Source organism: Gadus chalcogrammus, chromosome 13, assembly GCF_026213295.1.
Source record: "Gadus chalcogrammus isolate NIFS_2021 chromosome 13, NIFS_Gcha_1.0, whole genome shotgun sequence".
Taxonomy (NCBI): Eukaryota; Metazoa; Chordata; class Actinopteri; order Gadiformes; family Gadidae; genus Gadus; species Gadus chalcogrammus.
The window spans coordinates 2,686,394-2,707,304 of NC_079424.1; the positions used below are offsets into that span (position 1 = coordinate 2,686,394).

Here is a 20,911-nt window from a genome sequence, read left to right on the forward strand (position 1 = left end):
TCGGGGAGGGGAGGAGTCCGTGGAGGAACACCGCAGCACTGAATGTGATGGACGCGTTGGCAGGGGGAAAACAGGTGGAGACGTGGGACTTTTATTCTGAAAATCAACAGGTGGAAATGTAGGACTTTTATTCTGAAAATAGCACAGGTGGAAACGTAGGGTTGTGTCATTCTGAAACACAGCCCAGATGGAAATGTAGGACTTTTATTCTGAAGAAATGCAGGACATAGGATGCTTTTCTGGCTTCTGTAGTTCATATTCACACTTAAGGACTTGCCTCTGCTTCTGTAGTCTATTCCCATTCTGCACGTATTATCGACCAGTTTATTTGTGTAATAATGTTTAGGAGCCCCTTCCATTCCAACAAATAACACTCGTCTTTTCGTTTGGGACCAATCATCTAATACTTAATTATATTTGCAGATTTATTTATTTTCTACACTATAGTCATTTAGGTATACTAATTAGGGAAACTCTCCAAATATGTAGTCATCGAAGGAGGAAAACATTTGTCACCTCAATTTTGGTTATTTACCTTAACTCAACGTTTTCGTCAGTTGCTGTTTGCTGATTGGTTGAAATTAGTGGCATGTGACTTAGTGGCATGTGACATGTCTTTTCACAAAAGCCAGCAAATCGCTTAAAGAAATTACAATTGCCGTCTTTCACCAGAGATGGCGCTGTTGCTTATGATTTTATCTTACTGCTAGGGCAAATCATTTCATTCCCACATCTGGGATCTAAGTGAACACATATTAACTATTTTCAACGTAGGGAGAGGAGACAGACTGTGGTTGGCATTCCAAACCGTTGGAAAGACGTGTGTGTGTGTGTGTGTGTGTGTGTGTGTGTGTGTGTGTGTGTGTGTGTGTGTGTGTGTGTGTGTGTGTGTGTGTGTGTGTGTGTGTGTGTGTGTGTGTCTGCACTTCCAAATAATGTGCAGAATGGGCAGCCTTTGTGATGAGTCTTCTATCATCACATGCAGCACTTGGACAACAGGCTGGAGAGGGCAGGACAGGACAGAGGAGAGGAGAGCAGGGCTGGCTAGAGGCTTACTAGCTCTCCATTGTTTCAGTCTTACTTTTTTTTGTATATATAAATAATAAATGGTGTGTGTGTGTGTGTGTGTGTGTGTGTGTGTGTGTGTGTGTGTGTCTTTTAGTGACAGGTTGAAGATTACTTTGTTGATGTTTTTCTGTGAGATGAAGGCTCGTCTTTTGAACGGTGGAAAGTCCAGAGAGTTGACAGATGCAATGTGTTGATGTAGGGTGGAAGTCTGTCAGGTGGTTGGATTTCTTTGTCTGGTTTGACCTGGAGTGAAACATTTGGTGTGTTGAGGCTATCCTCCAAAATGGGAGGACTTATTCAAACAGCAACGGATGTAGCCAAGTCGTTTTTATGGTTTAGTTTGACTCTCCTCATATTTTACCAGTGTTCTACTTTGGAGATGAATGTTTGGAGCTTTTTGGCAGCGTGTTGGGGTACCATTGACTGGTCCAGTGATATAGATTGCCTGCAAATCGAGAGATTCATCCAAACAATGTTTGGTGGTTTGGAGCAGAGCCATTTAGATTTCTCTCTAAATAGCTCTGGTTTGGATATGACTTTGGAGTGGGCTCAGTAGTGCCCCCTGGTGGACCCCTGCTTGTGGGCTTAACGAAGAAAGCCGATGGGTATGTCTCGGGTTGCATCATGTAGTCAGTATTTGGGTCGTGTAGGTCCGAGGACGTTGTCAGTGGGGCTGCTTCGTTATCTGGATCAGTCTCGGTGTACTGTAGGAGGTCTCACTGCCCAGTATCTGCGCTGAGACGAATAGCGAGCATTCTTTCAATAGGTTTTCCGGTGTTACTGATGATGGGGCTAGGGGGGCAGTAGTGAGGCGGTCAGTTAGTGGGGAGTCGCGGTCTTGGTGGGTTGTGGCTGTTTCCGTTATCCCTGGTGCAGGGACTTGGCCTGCGGGGGAGAACGTTGTGAGGAAGCTTTTTTCGGAATGTGATACTTCCGATAAGAAGGCGGTTGACTTTATTGTGACCGGGGGCCATGTTTTCATCGTGGCCCGGCTGTACCTTCACCTCCGGACTGGTGATGACCTTAATGAGTGGATGATGCTGTTTGCGATGCGTTCATAGTCCGCTAGCCGAACCAGGAGCTACCAGGGGACAGCCCCTCTGCCTGTCCTCTCTTTGCGTGATGTCATGTTCAGGGAGACATCACCCAATGGGGTTTAATAGTCGTCGTTATGACTAGAACGCAGGAGGAGGAGGAGAATCAATCATCATCGTTGTCACATTGAAGTTAATACGTTGAAAAATAATGAAGTTAAATTGTTTAAATGTGTACGTCGTTCTCCATTCAAAACTGTAACGGAACATAATTATGTTTCCTTATTCCTCGAATACTGAAGTTTATCTGAGACTACGCCTTTATTATAACGGATGCCGAAGAACAACACAATACTATTTATGAAAGGCGAGATGGAGACACGCTTTGTTTAGAAAATTACTAACAATGTTTGCTTTTCAAAATCAATTACAACAATAAAAATACCGATATATCAATGAACAGACCAATTAAACGAGCGTTAATATTATTCATAAAAACAGTTGCAATAACATATTTACTGTTACTCATGCTGAATCACTTATAATTAAAATACTTAATTCTGTGATTATTTCTGATGCATCCTTATAACCTGTATTGTATTGTAATCAAAACACGCAAGCTGATGAAGAAGAGACCCTGAGGGACCCTGGTCTGGTAGTTCAGGGTCCCACCGCTAGAGGGCGAGACTGAATCACATACTTCTCGTCCATGCCTGATGCGTCACACTCAGATGTCTCTGTAACCTGAAAACACAAGTCGGTCGGGGTATGACCATTTTTTTGTTGCTTTAATGACTCAACCGCATTTCAGTATCCAGTGAAACGCCCTTGTCGATCACTGACTCTTCTTTTGTGTGCATTAATCCAAAATTGAGGCAAAGCACGTAAGAGGAAAAGTAGAAAAACTGGATGAAAGTGACTAAACTTCCCTGTAAAGAAAGTAACGTGGTAATTATCAGTGTGATTATACACTTTCCATTTCAGCCGAGCAGGAACAGTGATTTCTTCTTGAGTGGGTCCATTAGCTGTGTACGCACCGTGTGGCCCCAGCTGAGCAAACTGGCGCATAGCCACAGGTGTGCAAACAGTGGAATCTCCAGTGCGTCCTGTCCCTGGCTAGGGGTGCACACGGTGACCCCAACAACCCCATTACACTACCTGTCAAGGCAGGTTAAGAAGCAATAATTGGCAGCATTATGGAGTTTAGCCCGTGGACATGACACGCCTTCAGCTCTGTGGCCCTAAACACACCAAAGCTCAGTTTCCGCCTGCGTTCCGCTCTCGCTGTGTTTCGGCAGCAGACCAATTGTTGTCTGTTGAGGGGCGCGGTCTCGTGCAGGGGCAGGGCAGGCTAAGGTAGGGCAGGCCGATGGGCAGGGCAGGGTCTGCTTCACGATCACCAGAGAACACATCACCTGCAGCCGCGGACGCACGACTGCGTCAGATGTTCCACAACACACTCAAACACACGGAGCTACAATGATGTCGCTTGACCCACTGCGATCGGCTATTTCCAGCGGAGCGGGGGCCAATACGTCGCTGGCCGTCCCGTACGTCAACCAGTATCGATCGGGCCAGCAGCGGGTCCTGGAGCAAGTGCAGACCATCAAGAGGACCAAGTCCAAGCAGTCGACTAATCGGAATGGGACAGCGACTTTATCCCCTACTAGTAAGTGTATATATATATTTAAAAAAAAAAGCATCGAGTCGTCCAGACTTGTAGGATATAAAAAGACAAAACTATTGTATCTTCATCAAAGGCGTCATCAACGAATGTTTTCTTCTATTCGCTGTAAACCAGCACGTATGCCAGTGAGTGTCATTGTTCAAACGCAAAGTGCGTAAAGGCCTATATTGGAGTCCTATTTGGTCACATTTACACCTGACACCGTGGCTCCATGTTTACCAACAACTGTATTTGCTGTAGGTCCCACCTACGACAGCGTGTTTACATATTCTCATAAGTCCCTTCCCATCAACGTCAATGGAAGTTCCACCGTTGGAAACGGCTTTTCCAAAAAGGTAAGCGATGACTTCAACGTTTATCACAAATGAAAAATTATTACTTTTGCATTTTAAACAGACAATCAATATCAGCTGTATATTGGAGACTGGTACCTAAGAAAATAAAAGAATGGAATAGGAAATCGTTGGTCAGAATCTTTTTATTTTGCCACGTACAAGTAAAGGGACTTTGATAAGATAGATGGCTGATCTAATTCATATACACGTGTTATATGCTCATTTAATTGGAATATTTTATATGCTCAGAGAAATGGATTATGTTTATTGATAAGTAAGTAATATACAATTAGGCCTACGCAGATCTTGTTTAGTCTTCTGCAGACATATATCTGAGTCTCCATGTCACACACAAAACCAGTTGTTTGCAATCAGGAGCCAATAAAACGTACTCAATCATAAACAGCAAACCACGTCACACATGATCAAGGCTGATCAAGATCCAGTTAAACAATATCAACAAACTACAGAAAACCATTAAAATCACTCGAAATCGGCAGATAAACTTAATAACACGATTTATTTTCATGATTGATTTCATGATGGCTTGTTTTTTATTGAAGTCCTCCGGATGATAATTCACTGTTTGTATGTTTGCATGTTTGTGTGTCATTATGAATTTGTATGTCTGTGGACGTCTCTGTGGGTTTGTCTCATTATGGATTTCTGTATTTGTGTGTGTGACCATGTGTGTGTGTTTGTCGCTATGTGTTTATATACGTGTCTGTGTCTCTCTGTATATATGACTGTGTGTGTGTCGGTGTGTCTCTCTGTGTATATATGTATATGTGTGTGTGTGTTTGTGTGGCTCTGTTTGTTTCTCTCTATATATGTGTGTGTATCTGTGTGTGTGTGTGGCTCTGTTTGTCTCTGTGTGTGTGTGTGTGTGTGTGTGTGTGTGTGTGTGAGTGTGTGTGTGTGTGTGTGTGTGTGTGTGTGTCTCAGACGGTCGGCTCTGAGAAGAACGCCAACCGTCAGACCCTGCGGACGGCAAAGGGCTCGGTCGGCCAGTGGGTCCAGTCCAGCCACAACATCAGCCGGGGCTCACACGCCAACGGCGGCGCCACCGTCTCCATGGGAACGCTGGGCGGCGGCACCATGGGCCGGAGCAACACCAGCCGCAGCGAGCCCGACCTGGGCCGCCGCTTCACCCGGCCCCGGCAGGCCGCGCCCCCGGGGCCCCAGCGCCTGCTGTCGAACCGCTCCAGCGTCTTCCTGTCGGAGCGCACCGTGACCTCTGGGGGGCAGCACGCCGCCGCCAACGGCTACCCGCCGCCGCAGCCCAAAGCCCAGTACCAGGTCCGGTCCCAGTCCCAGTCCCAGTACCAGCCACTGCCCCAGTCCCAGTACCAGTCACTGCCCCAGTCCCAGTACCAGTCCCATGGTCAGTCCCAGTACCAGGGCAAAAGCCTGCCTTTCCACCAGGGGAAAGGCCTGACCCAGTACCAGACCCTCGGCCAGTCCCAGTACCAGGGCCAGAGCCAGAGCCAAGGCCAGTCCCAGTCCCAGTACCAGGCCAATGGCCAGTCCCAGTACCAGGCCAATGGCCAGTCCCAGTACCAAGCCCCGGCCTTGCCCCAAACCCAGAGCTTCATGAACGGCACCAGTAAGGGGAAACAGAGCAGCCAGTACGTGGTGACCAGCACCAGCCAGACCCAGCGCGGACCCTACCAACCCGGACTGACCCAGTTTGAACAGTCGGTGGTGGACTCCGGCGTCAAGACCAAGGCGGTCTCTGGGTGAGTGAACCTGGAAAGGTTCCGGGTTCAATCCCCATCGTCGGCCCTGATACCTAAACCTTGGGACAGACGGGCTGCGGACGTTGGGGAATCGAACCCAGAACACTCTACCGTTCAACACTACACTATCCTCCCCTTCAACAGGAATACAAATAGCTGCCAGACAACTGGTTTGAGACCCTCACCTTCCGGGACTTCATGGCCCTGTCTTCCTCCTCCTTTCCAGGCTCAAGGGGGTCGTTGATCCTGGGGACCTGACCATGATTGAGGCTGTGGCCTGGCTCTCCAGCCCCGACCAGCAGCAGCAGCACTGTGGAGCCTCCTTCATCCAGCACAGCACCTTCCTGGAGGACAAGGCCAAGCGAGAGGTAGGACCAGCAGGTCAGGTTAGGCAGAATCGACACCCTGTCTGGAGATGTTACGCCGTTTTGTGTCTGTGTTTTGATCATCCACATGGTTGATGGTCACTCCCGACTTACTACAAGGAACGCGGCCAAGAGTGATTCACATTTCATAGTAGGTGTTCAGACTCAGAGTTCGTACTCAGACTTCGGACTCAGACTTCGGACTTGGAATTCGGACTCTGAGTTGGGACTCTAAGTTGGGACTCTGAGTTGGGACTCTGAGTTGGGACTCTGAGTTGGGACTCTGAGTTGGGACTCTAAGTTGGGACTCTGAGTTGGGACTCTGAGTTGGGACTCTAAGTTGGGACTCTGAGTTGGGACTCTGAGTTGGGACTCTGAGTTGGGACTCGGACTTCAGACTCTTACTTGGGACTCGGAGATCTGACTCGGAGTTTCTGATTCGGAGTCCCCACTCCGAGTCCGAAATCGGATTTCCCCCTCCGACTCCCAACTCTGACTCCCATCTCTGACTCCCAACTCTGTCTCCCAACTCTGACTCCCAACTCTGACTCCCATCTCTGACTCCCAACTCTGTCTCCCAACTCTGACTCCCAACTCTGACTCCCATCTCTGACTCCCAACTCTGACTCCCAACTCTGACTCCCAACTCTGACTCCCATCTCTGACTCCCAACTCTGACTCCCAACTCTGACTCCCAACTCTGACTCCCAACTCTGACTCCCAACTCTGACTCCCAACTCTGACTCCCAACTCTGACTCCCAACTCTGACTCCCAACTCTGACTCCCAACTCTGACTCCCAACTCCGACTCCGACTCCCAACTCCGAGTCCCAACTCCGAGTCCTAACCTCGCCTTCCAGCTCCCGAGGTCTAATCCTCGAGGGCGTCTCCTCGCCCACACCTCCGCCCTCTAATCTGGAGGATCTGCTGCTCGTCACCGGGATCACGCTAAGCCTTTCCCCAGCACCAGTCATAACCGGCTCCGGCAGAGACAGAGTGGCCTTTGTGCCGCTAAACCCCCCCCCCCCTGACCGTCCTCTCGCTGGCAGGTGCACCAGCTGGGCGGGATTCCTCCACTGGTGGCCCTCCTGCGCAGCCCCAACCCCCCGATCGCCCAGACGGCGTCGGCGGCCCTCCGGAACCTGTCCTTCAAGGACACGGCCAACAAGGAGGAGCTCTTCCGCTGCGGGGGGGTGGAGGAGGTGGTGGCCCTGCTCCGGGAGTCCGACTCGGCGGACACGCACAAGCAGCTCACAGGTGACACACGCACGTACACACGCGCACACACGTATGAGCACGCGCACGCACGCACAGGTGAGCGCCACACACACGCACAAGTGTACACACACAGGTACACACACACACACGGGTACAAACACACAGACACACAGACACACACGCACGCGCAGGTGCAGACAGGTACACAGACATCTACACACACATGTATTCTAGCTGTACAAACACACACACACGCACAATAAACACTACCTGCGCACCAAGAGATATATTCTACTTTTGTACAAACATGCATATTCGACCTATGCACACAAACACATACAATCCATTTATATTCCACCTACACCAATACCTGCAGCATACACAGTCTCAAATACGCAATACACACGCAACCACACAACACCCAGGTAGTGCCACATTCACACACATCCATGCATTGTTCCTGGCCACACAGACAGCATGGCGTCGGACCAACTCAAGAGCTTCATCTATTAATGAACGGCTTGGCCAATATCAGACCAAAGACGCAGCTGCTCACACACAGACACACACGCGTGCGCGTGAGCACAGACCGGAAGACAGACAGACGGACACAGGCGCTCACACAGGAGCATAGACCCACACACGGTATCTGCTCTATAACCCAGACATTAACAATTATGGACACGTTGGAACAAGGCGCAGGCACAAAAACACACTTTGTTGTGATTCCTCCTTAATCTTGTTGAGTCAGAGCTGTCAGTGCTATACAGTCCTGTCATGCACTGTAGGTTAATGATATCATTAGGATGCCAGGACACGCTACCATGGTATTTATCGTTAAGTGTTTAATGTAGTATAGAATGAGTTTAGAATATACAGTATATTGAGAAGTAAAAAATGTGGGATATATGCTTCTTATTAAGTATTAATAGTAGCGGTCATTGGACTATAATGTTCATTGCATGTTAATGTGAATGTGGGTAAGATCATTATTGATATCATTATTCATTATAGAACGTTATTCTAATTTTTGGTAAAACAATTTCCGTACTTAATTAAAGATATCGTTATCATGCATGTTAATATTCATGTTGCTAATAATCATTATTGTAAACTATTCTTTGGCAAAAAAAATCTCGTACTTAATCAAAGGACTCTCCAGAGTTCTCTCTCTCTTGAGTTCTCTCTCAGAATTCCATCTCTGAATTCTAACTCTTGTGTTCTAACGTTGGCATTCTGACTAGGGAGTTCTGACACTGATTAGGGCTGGGCGATTAATCATATTTTGATCGCGATTCGGATTTCAGCGTCAAAAGATCACAAAATTAACATTATCGAGTTTTTCCTTTTTTTTATTTTTAACAGCTGTATATTATTTTAGATTGGAACATTTTCTTTTTGACCATTTTGTGTATTCCTTTAAAGGCACCCAGTGCAACTTTATGTAAACATTCAATGAAAAATAAACATTCAATTTCTAGTCTTTTTTACGCGTAGTAAGTTTCAATAACTCCATACCATTACATATCGACATTCAAGGAGCAAAGATGAGACGTCGCTGTGTGGTGAGAACTGATAGAAAGTCGTAAACAACAACAATCGCCGGTGGGGAGAAGCCATTTTTCCATTGACTGGAAGCCTGCTTTATTTATTGTAGGTTACAAAAAATAAAGAAAATGGCGGCATTGTTGTTGTTATCGATTTTCTATCAGTTCTCACCACACAACGACGTCTCATCTTTGCTGCTTGAATGTCGGTATCTAATGGTATGGAGTTATTGAAACTTACTACGTGTAAAAAAGACTAGAAATTGAATGTTTATTTTTAAGCCTCGAAAGTTGCACTGGGTGCCTTTTAAGGTGAAACTTCAAAGTTCTCAGTTGCAGCGTTTTTTTTGGGAGAGACATGCTGAATAAGCACAACATGTTTTCAAACTGAAAAAATAATCGATTGAATAATCGTGATTTCAATATTGACCAAAATAATCGTGATTATGATTTTTCCCATAATCGAGCAGCCCTAACATTGAGATCCGACTCTGAGTCCTAGTTCTGAGTTCCAACTCTGGATTAGAGTTCTAAGGAAGCGTTCTAACTGGGAAGTCCCCCTCTTGTAACCGGTTCTCCAGGCCTGCTGTGGAACATGTCGTCCGTGGAGAACCTGCGACCGGACCTGCTGAAGTCCGCCCTGCCGGCTCTGATGGAGAAGGTCATTCTTCCGTACACGACTGGACCCGACCGGTCCAGCAACACGGACCCGGAGGTCTTCTACCACGCCACGGGCTGTCTGAGGTGAGGACTCCTGAGCAAAACCGGACCCAACTAGACCCAACCGGACATAACTGGACCTGACTGGACCTAACTGTACATCTGTCTCTGGGTCTTCTGCCCTCTACTCCTCCATAACCCCACCCCCTCACACACTTCTTACGCACTTATTGTATGTCGTACGTCCTTGTACTTCAAAATACTACTTAGGCTTGTGTAGCGTAGCATCTTATGCTAGCTATCTTTGTTGTATACGGGGAATGGGTTAACCTAGCGATTGTTAGTGCTGCTTGGCACTGACAGTGATATGTTGTGGTTTCTCCTCCTTCTGAGAAAATGTACTTATTGTAAGTCGCTTTAGATAAAAAGGTCTGCTAAGTGCCCTGAATTTAAAATCTAACCCTTAACGTAATACGTTGCTGTTCGCTATGATAGTTTACAGCCACGCGAGATTGGGTTTTGTTTTCTTTGTATTTGTTCGAACTTGATGCTCGGTGCAGATGTGATTTGCCAAAGACAATGGGAAAACCAGTCGAAATGAGTTTGCTTTGATGGTTGTTGAGTCAGACCTTTATTGAAGAGCACAAAAGCCATTTAGTGGCAACCGTGAAAGGGGGAAAGTGAAAGAAAGAGGAGGAGGATGGCTTTTTGTCTATAACGCACTTTTGAACCAGAGATGTGAATCCACATCCGTGGTGCGGCAGATGAACCCATCCTTTATACGATTGTTTGCATAACTGCATGCAAAAACTCTCCAACCAAACGTTTATGCTTGATTCAAATCATCATAACTATGACAGCACTTAGTTATCAATGTGATCAATCTGTGTTCACGTGGTAATGTTATCTTGAGGTGAAACCTGAGAAAAATCCTAGACCCTGTATCTGGGAAGTATCTTCACATTTCACCTGCCTGCCAAACGTTCTCACAGCCTTTTCCTGGCAGCTAATCTTGAAGGAAATCAAACCTCTTTCTGGGCGTTCCTTAACCTGTCGTCTGAAGGCTCTGTTTGTTTGTTTGTTTGTGTGTGTGTGTGTGTGTGTGTGTGTGTGTGTGTGTGTGTGTGTTTGTGTTTGTGTTTGTGTTTGGTCACAGGAACTTCAGCAGTGGTAAGGTGAGCATCAGGCAGAGCATGAGGAAGTGCCGTGGGTTGGTGGACTCCCTGGTCAGCTACGTGGAGGAATGCGTGGAGGCCCAGAGACCCGACGACAAGGTACCTCTATGTGCCTAGCTGAATGTCGAGATGTCCCTGAGCAAGGCACCTCACCATGGCTGTCGCCTTGCGTGGTTGACTCCGCCGTCGGTGTGTGAATGTGTGCATGAATGGGTGAATGTTAGGCAGTATTGTAAAGCGCTTTGAGTGGACGCTGGTTAGAAAAGCGCTTTATAAATTCAGTCCATTTAGCATTTATCAAGGTGAGGGGAAACCAAGCAGAATAGGATCATGGGTTGAAACTAGTGCTGTCAAGCGATTAAAATATTTTATCGCGATTAATCGCATTAATGTCATAGTTAAATCACGATTAATTGCGATTAATCGCAAAAAAAATTCTATGCTAAATATCCCTTGATTTCTTAGTCCCATTAATTGTTCTCATTTTAATTCTCTTATCAACATGGAGAAGTGCATCGGCCTGCCTTGTGCAAATGTTTTTTTATTGATAACAACATTGGCATATACTGATCAAAACAGGACGATACAAAAAAAAAGCCTATAGTGCAATTAAACGATGAACATACAAAGATACTGCCTTGAACATAGCAGTCAGGCTACTGCTTCTTTGTTTTGAGCCAAAGAAAAAGCCTCAGTGTTGAAGTGAAATTAGTATTGAATGCTGGCTGGTTAAGCGTAAGGAGAGTTCAGGCATTAAGTTGTAGTCACTGAGATAGGCCAGGGGTCCACTCGCAGTCACCGCAACGCGCTAAATAAAAACTGTATCTATGAATAAGAAGGGGAAAAAGCATCCAAAGAAATGCACACTACTGCTAATTCAGTGACCACACAAACAACCCACGCACACACACACGGATCGGTACTCCCTCCAGCAGCCCACATGCCACACGCCCGACCCGTCGTTCTCATGTGACAGGCTGACCGGGCGCTGAAAGACGGGACCTTCAGCGCCCACATCGGTGCATCTCTACCACGTCGGCTTTCAACGCAGAGTAGGGTGCGGGCAGCATTCTCAGAACCGTAGCGCTCCCATTGTGCGGCCGACCTGTGATACCGTTGTTGTTTTTGAAACGTTCCACGTCTGAGTCATGCTGTGGAAATGCCGCTCCGTTCAGTTCAGCTCTGTTGCATAATTACAATACGATACGCTACGGGTTGGGGTAAACTGAGATAAGGGTTGTGATAACTCTGGGTGTATGGGTTTGAGTATAAAGAAAGCTCCCTGAATGGATAATAATTCATCAATATGGTAAATGGACTGCATTTATGGCCACTCGAAGGGCTTTACAATATTGCCATAACATTCACCCATTCATGCACACATTCATACGGTGTCAACCGTTCAAGGCGACAGCTGATCGGGGTCAACCAGGGTGTGGTGTCTACCCCCTGAGCAACATGCCACTAGAACGTGTGTGTGTGTGTGTGTGTGTGTGAGTGTCTGGGTGTTGTGAGTGGTCGGGGCTGTGTAAAGAACGCTCACTAAATGGATGGTGATTCGTCGATTCATCCAGTACGAGTGTCGACCTCTCACTGTCGCTCTGGTTCCTCCTCCGCCCAGTCGGTGGAGAACTGTGCCTGCGTGCTCCACAACCTGACCTTCCAGCTGGAGGCGGAGGCCCCCGCCCTCTTCAGCCGCATCTCCGCCCTGGGCCGGGCCAACATCACCCCCGAGGGGGACACCGGCCCCATCGGCTGCTTCAGCCCGCAGAGCAGACAGGTCCTGGAAGCTGAGGTGAGGAGGGAGGGAGGGAGGGAGGGAGGGAGGGAGGGAGGGAGGGAAACTGGTGGGGAAGAAAGGACAGAAGGGAAGAGGAAACGTTTAACTGGAGGGAGCGCGGGAAACAGAAAGGAAGGAATTAAGTAAAAGCAGGAGGCTAATATAAAGCCCGACCCGCTGGGTGGGAGTCCAACCTCAAATTCCTCCACCTAGACCCTGTCAACACTAACGTCCTGCGGACATACCCTGTATACGGATCCCACAAAGTCAAAAGCCAAACCCCAGGCCATCCAAGAGCAGCCAGGGCCCCTCTTCATCAATTGAAGGTTGTGACACCGACGAGTCCTGGTGGGACTTTCGACGCAAACGCACACATCGTGTAAATATTAACCAAGGGGTGCAATTGGGATCTCATGCCGGCAACCCTGGCGGCGAATGCCAGCGTTATCAGGCCTGCTGGCTCTGAGGGGAAAGTAATTGCGCCTTAATCAGCGCCCAGCCCTGTGGAGTGTAGTCCTGACCTATGACCGGGTGTGTAGCCGCGCGTGTGTGTGTGTACGACCCCCTTAAGTAGTTGTGCTCAACCAGTTAGAGCTAATCGTCCCTTTTCATTCACTCACTCCTGTCCAGTTAGACCCCATTCCTCAAATGGTCCAAGGACCTGTCTACCAATCCATGTCAAGTGGACTAGGTTGACGGGTACTTCCCGAGCCAGGCTCTTACCGGCGGCGTTGACCTCATTTTGAAATGAAGGCCTTAAAATGCAACCTAAACCTAGCTCCCAAAAGCCCCACTGCCATTCCCATCTATTAACCATTCTGGCCAATTCTTAAGACCTCGCTGTAAAATGCCCTCAATCCACCAGGGCTGCTTTGAGCCGGTGTAACCCTCCATGGCCCCTACCCTGAAGTAAACCAGGCTACACCCAGAATGACACTTTCACTGTCAGGCTTATCTTGTACTCCACCTACTCCACGTTTGGCCTGGCCTTGTAGTTTTGAAATGCTTGATTCCCACACCTTCAGTGTCCTTTCGAACCCTCGACCTTAACTTTCAAGTGATAAACAACAGGTTTTACCCAGAATGCCTGGGTTACACTGCCCCGGTCTGATTAGCTGCATTCCAGGTGTGTAGATTTTGCTCCAGTTCCTGTCTTGGACCACCTAGTTCTGGTCCGCGTCAAAATGCTTCAACCAATCCAATGTATCCCCTCTGTATCCTCACTGTACCCCCACTGTACCCCCCTCTACCGACTGTACCCCCTCTGTATCCCCACTGTACCCCCACTGTACCCCCTCTGTTTCCCCTCTCTACCCCCTCTCTACCCCCACTGTACCCCCTCTCTACCCCCTCTCTACCCCCTCTCTACCCCCACTGTACCCCCTCTCTACCCCCACTGTACCCCCTCTGTACCCCTACTGTCTGCGTTTATTGACCCCAGACCGTCCGTCTCTCCCCAGCGGCACTTTGACTACCCGACGGTGGAGGAGCAGAACCCCACGGGGGCGGGCTGGCTGATCCACTCCCGGACCCTGCAGAGCTACCTGGACCTGCTGAGCTCCAGCCAGAAGGACGACACCCTGGAGGCCTGCTGCGGGGCCCTGCAGAACCTCACCGCCCACCCCGGCACCGTAAGACAGCCCGGCCAGCACCACACGGGCCCCGCGACTCCACCCAGCACCACACGGGCCCCGCGACTCCACCCAGCACCACACCGGCCCAGCGACTCCACCCAGCACCACACCGGCCCCGCGACTCCACCCAGCACCACACGGGCCCCGACCCTCCACCCAGCACCACACCGGCCCCGCGACTCCACCCAGCACCACACCGGCCCCGCGACTCCACCCAGCACCACACGGACCCCGACCCTCCACCCAGCCCCACCCAGCCCCACACAGGCCCTGACCATCCAACCAGCATGACACAAGCACCCACTCTCAACTTATGTGTGACACAAGCCCCGACTAAACACCCACTCTTTTGTCTGGCGGGCTAGTAGGCAAGGCAACTTTATTTCTATAGCACTTTTCATACACAAGGCAGACTCAAAGTGCTTCACATATAAACATTGTCGAACAATAAATTAAAACAATAGATAAGTAGTAGGCTGTGTTAAGGCTGTGTTTAGAAGGCTGGGTTTAGCAGGCTGGATTTGCGCAACTGATTGCGCTAAGCTCTTTTCACACCCAGCAATTTGCTCTGCTATGTTGTTTATTTTTCCTGCACGGTGGGTTGTCTTTCATGTTGTGTTTATGACAGATTGGTATCCATTTAATGCATGGCTTCAACCAAATTCCCCTTAATAATAATAATAATACGATTTCCTTCTTGTCTTCATTAACAACCCTCACAACACAGGCATCCATCCAGATGCATTTCCATGCACTGCCATTCAGAAAAATCCTTTTACATAAGTCTATGATACGGTCCTACTGAAGGAACACAGGTTATGTCAGTCCTGGAGCAAAAACATGTAGTAACAGGTGACTCAAGTGGAACACCACTCTGGCAGCTCAATGCCTGAGTGAACGATGATGTTCAATCGAATGTATTCATAGAGTAGAACGACATGCACCAGTAGAACGGGGGTTGAGTAATGATCAGATAGCCGGGGCCTCTGAGTGCTGCTAGTGTGACTGATGTTCTTCCATCTCCCCGACGTCAGGTTTCCAACGTCATCAGCCAGACGGTGGTGAAGAAGCTCAACGGTCTGGCTGTCATCGCGCCGCTGCTGAGGTCTCCCAAGATCAACCTGCAGAGGAACACCGTGGCACTGGTGGCCAACCTGGCCAAGAACCCCAGCCTGGCCAACCCCATCGGTAGGAGGCCGGGCCGTGAAGGACCCCCCTGACCAGGGACCTACCTACCTACCTACCTACCTACCTACCTACCTACCTACCTACCTACCTACCTACCTACCTACCTACCTACCTACCTACCTACCTACCTACCTACCTACCTACCTACCTACCTACCTACCTACCTACCTACCTACCTACCGCACGCACGCACGCACGCACACATGTTCGGATTACACTGTTTATATGTTCTAATTACACTGGTTAGATGTTCTGATAACATTGGTTCTATGTTCCCTGCGTAAATTGTGGAACGGTCTAAGTGGGAAGATGCTTTAGCTAAGGTCTGTTTAGGGAATAGTGAATGTTAAATCTATATTTTTTAATAGTAAAACTAGAACTTGAACGTAGAAATGTAGAAAATGTTGAATGTAGAAAATGTGCATAAATGTAAAAAATATTTCTCAACGTTTGCAAAAGTCCTTCCAACAACGGTGCGTCGCCCTGGTGACTAACGACCTCCTCCCCGCTCCGCCTCCGCAGCCCGTAAAACCCTGCCCGAGTTCTACGCCATCCTGGAGGAGGGCACCGAGGGCACCGAGTCGGACGACACGCTGTCCATGGCGTGCCAGACCGCCCACCTCCTCACCCTGAAGGAGCAGGACATGGGTCGGCCCCTGCTGAAGAACAACCTGATCCACGCCCTGAACCACCTCAGCAAAGACAGGTACGCCCCAAAGCCCAACGCCGCCCGCAGAGAGAGATGAACTACACGGCCGTATTTAACAATTATTCGCCGAAGGCAAAGTGAATAGTGGGGAATAGCCCCCCGAGACCTTCTCGGGGGGCTATTCCCCACTATTCACTGAGCCTGAGGTGAATAATAGATGTATGATGGATAGATGAGTAACGTATGCTACAGTCCAAAGAGTGAGCTGGTAGATGGATCTATCCAGCGTACACCAGGTGTGACCACACTGGTGACATGATATCACTCCTTCAATCTTTCATATGTTCTCCTTTTTGAAAACACATTATTTACGCCGCTACGAATGATCACAACAATGACCGGATATCTTTTAGTGTGACGCTATTCTCCCTGTGGTTCATCGACGCGCAGACGCGGTCTAACCAGGAGTTAAAACTTGCTGAGTCCGGACGCTGAGACAACACCTCACTCACACTCAAACACTGACACGGCATGTACGCGTGTATTCTGCTCATCCCCGTGGCGACTAGGTCAATGTTGGCCTCACACACACCTACTCTCTTCTACACGTCCCCCCCCCATAACTCGTTTCGTATTCTGATCCCCTCGACTGGGTCAATGTTAGCCTAACGCACACTTTCCCTACTCTCCCCGTCCCCCGTCATTCATTTCGTATTTTGTCCACCTCGACTGGGTCAATGTTAGCCTAATGCACACTTTCCCTACTCTCCCCGTCCCCCGTCATTCATTTCGTATTTTGTCCACCTCGACTGGGTCAATGTTAGCCTAATGCACACTTTCCCTACTCTCCCCGTCCCCCGTCAGTCATTTCGTATTTTGTCCACCTCGACTGGGTCAATGTTAGCCTAACGCACACTTTCTCCCTTCTCCCTTCTCCCCACCCCCCCCCCCCCCACCGTCAGTCATTTCCCCAAGTCCAGCAAAGCGGCCTCCCTAATGCTCTACAGCCTGTGGTCGGACAAAGACCTGCAGAGCTTCCTGAAGAAGGTGAGCTACTTGCCGCCGGGGGCCGGGGCGGGACGGGGTGTTGACTGCGCAGGGCGTGTCTCCGCTGTTATTATTGTTGAACCGCAGCTATGTTCAGAGTACACGCCCTGCGCAGGTATGTGGGAAAGTGCCACTGGCTGACCTCGTGGTCTGTGATTACGGAGAGCCGTAATCCCGGACGATCACGATTCCTGTGATCGTCCTTTTGAACATTGATGCCCGACGTGCGATTCAACATGTAGTCGATAAGTCCGGTTCATAAGTTCAATCATATTTCTTTGGTCAATATAGATTTTCAGGGCGTAACCGTGTAACTGTACACAAGGCGGGTGGGCAGGGGGGAAATGGGACTGTTGACTGATCCCGATATAGACGCAGGAAGTGACATCGTGACGACAGCATCGGCGTTGCGGCTCTCTGTGGTCAATGTGTAGATAATGCTCTTAACCTCAAGTTAAATATGGAAAACGTAACATTTACAACCAGCGGGGGAGCCAAATAACTGTTGAACACTGAGCAGAGGAGGTCGGATTACGGCTGGGGATGATTCACCGAGGGATATGTGATACGAGCATCAGCATGTAGGGCTTAGAGTCGTGAACGCTGCTGTCCCTGGACTCACCAGGGCCCAAAGTCTTTTGTTTACCTCGCCCGGGATGCAAATCTCCTAGCATCTGTTTAGAACGTCGACATGCAGAGTAGTCTGAGGGGAAAGTCTCACACACTTTTCCTCCTTCTACTAACGGGGAAATCCCTCTCAGGCAGGTTCTATACTGCTTTTTATTTTTAGAACTTTTATAAAAAAAAGTTAACTAGTTGAAAAGGTAATGCTACTAATACTACTAAATCCACTACTCCTACTACTTCTACTACTGCAACTACTTCTACCCCTGCTGCTACTACCACTTCTACTATTACTACTACTTCTGCTGCTACTACAACCAATTCTACGGCTGCTACGACTACAAAGTTGCAACAACAAACTACAGTGTTGCTTGGTTCTGGTACTCGCCCCATTTTGAGACTTTCCAAGAACTAGGCACCCATTCCTTGTTGATTTTTTTGCATTGAATTGTACAATCAATCAATGTTGGAATCATCATCTAAAGAAAAAAAAAAAATGATGTCAACGGCGTGTAACAGATTCCCCCCGGCGGGAACACTATGAGCCGGCCACAGTGTTCTGCATGCGTAACTCCCCGTGTGCGAGCGCTAACCTGCTCCTGCTTAGAGCGCTAACCTGCTCCTGCCGTCAGAGTGCTAACCTGCTCCTGCTCAGAGTGCTAACCTGCTCAGAGTGCTAACCTGCTCAGAGTGCTAACCTGCTCAGAGCGCTAACCTGCTCAGAGCGCTAACCTGCTCAGAGTGCTAACCTGCTCCTGCTCAGAGCGCTAACCTGCTCAGAGTGCTAACCTGCTCAGAGCGCTAACCTGCTCAGAGCGCTAACCTGCTCAGAGCGCTAACCTGCTCAGAGCGCTACCCTGTTCAGAGCGCTAACCTGCTTCTGCTCAGAGTGCTAACCTGCTCAGAGCGCTACCCTGTTCAGAGCGCTAACCTGCTCCTGCTTAGAGCGCTAACCTGCTTAGAGCGCTAACCTGCTCAGAGCGCTAACCTGCTCAGAGCGCTAACCTGCTCAGAGCGCTACCCTGCTCAGAGCGCTACCCTGTTCAGAGCGCTACCCTGTTCAGAGCGCTAACCTGCTCCTGTTCAGAGCGCTAACCTGCTCAGAGCGCTAACCTGCTGAGAGCGCTAACCTGCTCAGAGCGCTACCCTGTTCAGAGCGCTAACCTGCTCCTGCTCAGAGTGCTACCCTGTTCAGAGCGCTAACCTGCTCCTGCTCAGAGTGCTAACCTGCTCCTGCTCAGAGTGCTAACCTGCTCCTGCTTAGAGCGCTAACCTGCTCAGAGCGCTAACCTGCTCAGAGCGCTGACCTGCTCAGAGCGCTGACCTGCTCAGAGCGCTAACCTGCTCAGAGCGCTAACCTGCTCAGAGCGCTAACCTGCTCAGAGCGCTAACCTGCTCAGAGCGCTAACCTGCTCAGAGCGCTAACCTGCTCAGAGCGCTAACCTGTTCAGAGCTCAGCATTTTGATGGTTCCTCTCTGTGTGTCCCCTCCGAGCAGAAAGGCATGAGCAAGGGGTCCTTCGTGACCAAGGACACCATCGCGGCCCACAGGTCCATCCAGGTGGTGGACTAGACCAGGGGTGGACCAGACCCTAGACCCGCTCCTCCCAGCCTTGTGACCCCGTCACCCGGCTCCTCCAGCTACTCCACGCCTCAACGCTCACTCCTGTATCGTCCAACTAACCCGAAACACTCCACGGCGTCCGCGTTGCACTTGTACAGAGATGGTCGCTATGATACGCTCACATAATCGAATCAATAACAAACACAAATTGCAGGCTTATTTACATTCCTGTTCAGTGTCGCTCATGGCAGGTCAAGAAAGAGGAAGCGCGTGTGTTTTTCTCACCGTCGCTCGCTTTGCAGTGACTCTCTCGGAGTACAGCTCGCTGCTGACTACGTCGGGAGTACGTATTAAGTCCCACTAAATCACCCGGCCAGACTGGATGTGAGCCACTGCACTAACTGGCACGTTTAAATCATATTCTCTCTTGTGTAAATATGTTCGCCCGCCGTATTTGTGTCACTGGAGTCTACTCCAAAGGGGAAGCATAAGATGACAAGTATTGTTTTGTGCTTTTGTTTTTAACAAACTACGTACAGTTTTAGCTATGGTTTTAGACGTCGTAAATGTTGTTCTAAGCTTTGACCCTATGATATCTTGTGACCGAATTGTCTGTGTACAGCTAGCCTGCTCCGTCGGTTGTTATGTTTAGAGAATGGTCGGATTAGTTTAGAGAGATTTAGCAATACTTGCACTGAATATGCAGTTTTTGTGATGAAATGTCTGTCTTTAATTACTGCTGTTAACGCTGCAACCTTGTCAAAACTGGTTATACTAATAAAGAATGCTGCTAAATATACTGCTAAAAATATATTTCGTCTTCAAAGTGATCTGTCTGTGGATGTCTTGATTTAGCCTCCACGCATTAGACAGATGCAGACTTGCCGGCTGGGGTTGATATACTGATGGTTTTATTGAAATGTGCTGTAGGTTCGATTTGAGAGTTGAAGAGAGAGAGCAGATCAGAGCTTGAGAACAATACTTTAAAAACAAGCAACCCCCAAAAACATATCCCAGCTCATTTCTGACCTGATTGGTGCTGAACTGACCTGACTGAGCATTTCCCTCCCTATAGAAGAGAATTAGGGTCACATGGGATTATTTTTTGGGGGGTTTTGACCTTTAAGTCAGAATTCTGACCTTAACGTAAGAATAAAAAGGGTTCTGATTTAAAGTCAGAATTCTAACTTCAATCTCAGAATTTAATTTTTTTTTCCATCCTCTTCCGTACTAATACCTGCGTGCGGCTATGCCATTAGTATAAATTGACCATCAATTACAGCTCTTAAATGCAGCTCCCAAACAACGTTTTGTCGGCTGGGTTTAAAAGAAGGATCAGTGAGTTTTGTCCTGCACTTCCAGTTGCAATATGCAGTTAATATCAGATTTAATTCCCCCTTAATTAGATGACTCAACGGGACGTAGACCTACCACCTGACTTGGTGTCTTATAGAAATCCCCAATTCGTAGTTATATAAGCCTAATTATAAAATAATCGTTAACCGGCATCGTCATGCATTATTCTCCCTTGTTGGTGTGACGACTAAGCAGGGTGTCGCCGGTTCCACGTCTCTTTTTCATGCTTGAACGCTGCATTT

At 48.7% G+C, this 20,911-nt stretch overlaps 1 protein-coding gene across 1 annotated transcript; it reads left to right on the forward strand.

Annotated features, from left to right (window-relative positions):
* The first annotated feature begins 13 nt into the window (after window positions 1-13).
* LOC130402063 (plakophilin-1-like) lies at window positions 14-20,755 on the forward strand. Its single transcript, XM_056606158.1, has 13 exons — window positions 14-3,771; window positions 4,030-4,124; window positions 5,070-5,863; window positions 6,090-6,231; window positions 7,278-7,485; window positions 9,575-9,737; window positions 10,810-10,927; window positions 12,450-12,623; window positions 14,069-14,239; window positions 15,277-15,430; window positions 15,953-16,136; window positions 17,042-17,126; window positions 19,248-20,755. Exons 1-13 carry the CDS (start codon window positions 3,582-3,584, stop codon window positions 19,320-19,322), a joined length of 2,553 nt encoding a protein of 850 aa, XP_056462133.1. The 5' UTR covers window positions 14-3,581; the 3' UTR covers window positions 19,323-20,755.
* Window positions 20,756-20,911: the final 156 nt, after the last annotated feature.

Excerpts from the sequence above, each read along its gene's own strand:
- LOC130402063 (XM_056606158.1), top strand. The coding sequence starts at position 3,582 with ATGATGTCGCTTGACCCACTGCGATCGGCTATTTCCAGCGGAGCGGGG. Across the intron at positions 4,125-5,069 it reads GAAACGGCTTTTCCAAAAAG|ACGGTCGGCTCTGAGAAGAA; the intron begins GTAAGCGATGAC and ends TGTGTGTCTCAG. Across the intron at positions 7,486-9,574 it reads CACGCACAAGCAGCTCACAG|GCCTGCTGTGGAACATGTCG; the intron begins GTGACACACGCA and ends CCGGTTCTCCAG.